This window comes from Euphorbia lathyris, chromosome 5, assembly GCF_963576675.1.
Source record: "Euphorbia lathyris chromosome 5, ddEupLath1.1, whole genome shotgun sequence".
NCBI lineage: Eukaryota > Viridiplantae > Streptophyta > Magnoliopsida > Malpighiales > Euphorbiaceae > Euphorbia > Euphorbia lathyris.
Window position 1 is genome coordinate 84,186,197 of NC_088914.1, and position 6,076 is coordinate 84,192,272.

The following is a 6,076-nucleotide window of genomic DNA, read 5'->3' on the forward strand; positions in this document are numbered from 1 at the left end:
ATAGTTTAAGTAAGGTTAAAATAGTAAAATGTATTATTTTATTCCTATCCATATCCCACATAACAAACATTGAATAATAATTCTCGGCTATCATATTTTTTTATCTTTATCTCAACCATTTATCTTTATCCATATCCCAACCTTTATTTTTATCCCTATTCCAATAGAATATCAAACGTCCCGTTAGTGATTTGAGGAGCCGCTAAGAGATTGTTGAAGCTGATTTTTAACACTCCATTCTAAAATTTTAACTTAAGAGCCAAACTAAAAGATTATTGGAGATGCTCTTAGGGTCCGTTTGGTACGTTGTAATGTAATGTAATCAAGATTGTAATGTAATCAATGTTGTAATGTAATGGAATGGAATAACTATTACATTACTATGTTTGGTTAGTAAAATTTTACAATTGATGTAACATCATTACATGATATTTGCTTTGCTATGTATAATCATAAATTTCTATTTAGTCTATATATAATTATATATATATAAATAGTAATAATTAGAAATTAATAATAATGTGATGTAAAAATAGAGTAAATGAAAAGGTTAGATTGAAGGAATTAGTAATGCATATTGGAATGTAATGACAATTCTTAATGATTTTTTTGGTAATCCTCGTTACAAAATTTATTGAAGAAAATTCAAGTCATGAAATTCCCATTATATTCCAATAAAACTATAAATTGCATCCAAATATAGTAATGAGCTTTTAATGTAATGAACATTCCATTACAAAGCTCATTATGACTTACCAAACGTACCCTTAGTTGTTATGCTTTGAAGTTTAGGTGTTCAGTTACAATTTTTTGGACAACTTAGAAAAGTGTGTGGATGAATTAGGCCGATCTTCAATCAACATAAATTTTAATTTGATTCATACAAACCTACAAATTTGATGATGTATCATCATATATTATTTTATTATTTTTTGATTTACTATAGTAACACCAAAACAGATAGAGAATGAGGAAACGATTTAGGGTAGTAGAAATAAACAAATTGGTTGGAGATGGTTTAAGAGGTTTAAGTATTAGTTAGAGTGATATCTCCATATAAGAATAGAGATTGAAATCGTGACTAGGGCTAGGGTGTAAACGATTCGAGCCAAGCCGATTCCAAATAATCTAGTTAGGCTCGGTATTGGTTCGTTAATATCTCGAACCGAGCCTTCTCATATCGAGTTTTGACTGAGTCGAGTTTTAACCAAATTCATCATATATATATAAAATAAGTAGTTAGAAGGAAAAAAAAAACTTATAACATACTCCACACGAGTTTAAAATATTAAAAAATAATTACATGTTATGGTTGAGATTCAAGAATAATAGACGCTATTCGTAGTCGGAGAATATAAATTCACAAAAAATTTAAAACAATGAAATATATATTAAAATTTCTAATGTATTTTATATATTTTTTTTATTAAAACCTAATTTCTAGCCAATGGAGCAAAGGCTAAAACTTTTTTTTTTTGTCATTCTTCTAAAGGATTAATAACTCTTATGTGAGTTGTGATAAAAAAAAAATTAAAAAACTAAAATATAATGAAATATATATATAGTTACCGATTAATGAAATATATATGTTAATTAAAAAATAATCGAGTATGTTCGCTTACTTTCGTTTCGAATTTAAGGAAGCTCAATGCTCACACTTATTAGTGCTCGAAACGATCCCGAAGTCAAGCCAACTCCTATAATAAAAGAATGTTCGAGCTCAGTTCATTAAGAAAACTATGGAATCACGAGTTGCTCGCGAGTAACTCGTTTATTTATTCATGAGTTTTAATCGTAAGAAGCTCGTTAATTTTGTTCATGAACTTTGCTCTCCAACAACTTATTAATTATGTTCATAAACCACGTAGTTTTGAAATCTACAAAACTAAAATTTCACACAAAACTATGCAATCTTACTTTTCCCTTTTTATAGAAATTCTATTATTAAAAAAAATCTAATCGAGCTTACTCACGAGTGTGTTTGTAAACATTATAACCGAGTTTCTTCATGAGCTTGTTTACGAATCTATAGTTGAACCTGCTCGCAAGTTTTAGAGCGGAGTTTCGTCGTGCTCAAATTCGACTCTTTTACGAACCAAACCTTAAAATCGTGTTCAAACTCAACTCCTTTATATAAATCGAGCCGAATAAGATCGAACTTTTATCAAATCGGACACTGAATTGCTCATGAGGGCATACTTGTGACCTCATTGAAAGAGTGAGTCTCAACCATGCACACCAACCACTTTTGTGTTTAACACATCATATGCTGACATTAAAGCTCCATATCTTCTTGGATTGGTTTAACTATTCCAAAAGAGTTTCCTCTACCTATTTATTAATTCTAACTTTAACACTTTATTTTATATCCATTCTTTGGATAAAAGAACAAAGATATTTAATGTTCTTCGATCATAATCCAACACTTCATATTTATTATTTAGAGTACAACATCAAAGATAGCTATAAAAATGAGAAACAATGCACTAAGGGTCGAAAACAGGGGGCCCGGCCCCTCCGGCCGCCAGAACCACTATGACCATGAGTTGTTTCGGTTCCTCTGTCTCCACAAAATTTAAGATTGTGGTGATTCCGACCCCCTGTTTCCAAGAAATTTAGCTCGGGTGCTATAATAGTACCCTAAAATTGGCTCAGGTCCCATTAAGTCCTTTCTAAATCCAAAATTTTAATTTTTTTTCTCTAAGTCCAAATTTCTAATTTTTTTTTATATGTTTGGCCTGTTAGGCCTTTCTTGAATCTAAATTTCTAATTTTTTTTCCACCTATTAGGCTCTCTCTAAATCCCAAATTTTTTCTATTAGACACCGATTTAGCCAAAAAAAAAAATTACACACCACGTGTAAAATCGGCCCCCCAATCGAGTAGCCCTGTATTCGCCACTGAATGCACACATGAGAGACTGTTTGGTTCAGTTGTTAGCTCATAGTTGTTGTTAGCCGATTAATAATTACTTCATCTATTCCATTATATAAGTCATTTTAGGTTATTTCACACAAATTAAGAAATACAATTAATATAGAGTCAAATTCGTGAATTTATATTGGTTAACTAAAAAAAATTCTATCATGTAATGGTTAGAGAATAAGCCTTGGAATGTTAAAAAACATATGGATCAATACAAAAATTTAATGGTTGGACCAAAAAATTAAACTAAAAAGTTCTTGAAAAACTAGAATGATTTATATTTAGAAAAATGTTTTAGATTACTTAATAAATAAAAAATATAAAAAATGAAATACATCACGGGGCCCTTTCAAAAATCTGTTTGCCTCCTAAATTTACAGGGTGACTTGTTAGCCCTATGAACTTACCTAAATATAAGTTAAACCACTCCGTGTAAGCCAAATAAGTATTGGAACAAATTAAAATAATATCACTTTAAGCAAGTTCAAGTACTCCAATAAGTAACTTTAAACAAATTCAAGTAACCAATAATATAGGGTTGTAAATAAGTCGAGTCAAGCTCGATAAATGCTTGATCGTGTTCGTCAATTTATAAACAAGCCGTGTTTAAATACGATGAAACTTGGCCCGAAAGCTCGCGATGGCTTGGTTATTAGTTCATTAACAAATTCGGTTATAATGTTCATGAATAAACTCGGTTATAATGTTAATGAACAAGCTTATAAGTAAGTTTTGTTCGAATATTTTTTTAATAAAATGGGAGAAAAATGTGTGTAAACTTATGGGTTTTAAAACTATGTAGAATTTCAAGTCACTTAAGCTAGATCTCGAATTCGAGCCTTATCGTATGCAGAAAGCTTTAATTGGGAAATGATCCATCTAAAGAGTGTCTGACGAGTCTCAAACCGGGAAATCGAACAAAGTATAAAAAAACTACATAGTTTTGTATTAAAGAAAATTCAAATGAACTGTTTACAATTAAAGTTTACGAACAGAATTAATGAACTGCTTGCAAACTGCTCACAAATAGAATGTTAAACTTAAACTTGTCAATTTTCTAACGAGTGGAACAAGAATAGCCAACAGTTAGCTTAATTACAAGTGTATCAATATGGCTTTTTAAACAAATTTAAAAAGGTTAATCAGACACTTTATAAGTTTTGAGTAATTTTTTTTTTTTTAAAACTAAGTTGGCAAAGAAGTTGAGTATTAAGCCTGAGTGAAAAACGAAAATAAACCCCTCAAACGGTTCAAAGGTCAATATTAACCTCGTCCCACCTCACCACATTATTTATAGCAAAAGAGGATGCTTCACAAGACAGCTATGAATTATTTGAGTACCAAAAAAAGCCACTCAAAAAAATAAACTTTCCATACCCAATGGGTGCTGGTCGCAGTGGTAAAAGATGGCTGTTTGAACCCCACGATCGAGTGCTCGATCCGTGGAGATCCACACTTGGGAGACCTTTGGCCTTAACCATACCCGGGTCTGAATTGTGAGAGCAATGACTCCCACAATTTTAAGTAAACCAAAAAAAAAAAAAACTTTCCATTGATATAAACAAGGGATAAGGTGCAAACATAAACGTTATATTATGTAATTTTATCTCTAATATTAACAGTTAAAAATAATTTTACTCATAATATTAATAAATTGAACTAATTTAATAAATAATTCATCAAATAATCTTTTTGGTCATGAATCTTATCATTTATATTTCACATTTGCATTATATTATCACTCATTAATAATAGATAATAAACATGTGGTTAGACGTGAAAAAAATTAAAAAATATATTGTTTTTTTGTACGAGTTGGACAAAAAAATCATATATTTCACCGAATTTATAAATATTAATTTCCAATTCTATTATTAAATCATAAAAAAATATAAAATCTTGTTTTTAGAACCAATGGACATGTAATTGGTGTAGAAGAGTGAATAAAAATATTTGTGTTTTATAATAATATCTGAAATTGACACAACTTACCAATGTTACTGGTAAAATTGCTCTATACTCCGGTAAAATTACACCTGGTTGTACATATTTTGAGTATTTTTTTTTGCAACTTAGCCCAATAAATAAAAAAAATACAGAACATAGAAGAAGAAGAAAATAATAAAAACTTTGTATTTCTTTCTTTCTTTCCATAGTAAAATTAAAACTACAACCTTAATTCTAAACCCAACAAATTTAAGAAAATTAAACAAAGTTAGATAATTAATAAAACAAACAAAACTGAAATAAAATCAAAGCCACAAAGCACCAGCTTCTTTCAAAATAGGAACCAAATCACCTGAAATATGAGTAGCCATAACTCTATCTAATCCCCCAAACAACCTCCCCCCAATAAACACAGCAGGAAGTTGCTCAACAACAACCCCCAAATCACCCAAAACCCCAATCTCATTCCCCTCATCAATTTCAAAAATTGGGGGATTTACACCAACCCCCAAAAGCAACCTCTTCACAACATGGCTCATACAACATCCACGCCTAGCAAACACAATGATTGGATTCTCTTGAACCAAATTGGCCATGCTCTTTGTTTTTGTAGACCCTTTTAAGAGTTCTTTCAAATTTGAAGTATGGGTTAGGCTAATTGATGATGATGATGGTGAGAGGAGAGGGTTTTTTGTTGTTGTGTATAGAGGTACCCATGATTTGTATGGAATTGCTTGCTGCATTTTGATGGTGGAATTTGAGGTGGAGAGAGGATTTGAGAAATGGGCAATGGATGAATTTGGAGATGGAGGAATGGAGATGGTGAGATATAAAAAGGGGGGAGAAAGGGGGAGACTTTGATAATTGGAAAATGGTGGGGGGTGGGGGTGGCCGTCAACGGTTTGGGGGGATTTTTCTTGTTTACGCGCTACATGCTTCTGTAGCTGACGTTTTCATTCTGTCATTTTTTGAAATAAAGATAATTGTTTCCTTATATATAAAAAAAAAAAAAAAAAAAAAAAAGTGGAATAGATCACCCTCTCGTTGAATTTGTCCATGAGATTGATTCTCTAAATTTGGCAAGTGTTTTACTGGCTCATTGAACTTGATTATTTCGTATCACCAATTCTCTTAATTTATCCATAAAAATATATTAGCTCATTGAACTTTATAAGTGTCTCACCAACTCCCTAAACTTGTTTATT

The 6,076-nt window shown here is 30.9% G+C and overlaps 1 protein-coding gene across 1 annotated transcript; it reads right to left on the reverse strand.

The window, feature by feature from the left end:
* Nucleotides 1-5,034: 5,034 nt before the first annotated feature.
* LOC136228818 (glutaredoxin-C9-like) lies at nucleotides 5,035-5,698 on the reverse strand. Its single transcript, XM_066017299.1, has one exon. The coding sequence runs from the start codon at nucleotides 5,612-5,614 to the stop codon at nucleotides 5,177-5,179; it is 438 nt and encodes a 145-aa protein (XP_065873371.1). The 5' UTR covers nucleotides 5,615-5,698; the 3' UTR covers nucleotides 5,035-5,176.
* Nucleotides 5,699-6,076: the final 378 nt, after the last annotated feature.

What these genes read in the sequence shown, in the direction of transcription:
- LOC136228818 (XM_066017299.1), bottom strand. Translation starts at nt 5,614, where the DNA reads ATGCAGCAAGCAATTCCATACAAATCATGGGTACCTCTATACACAACA.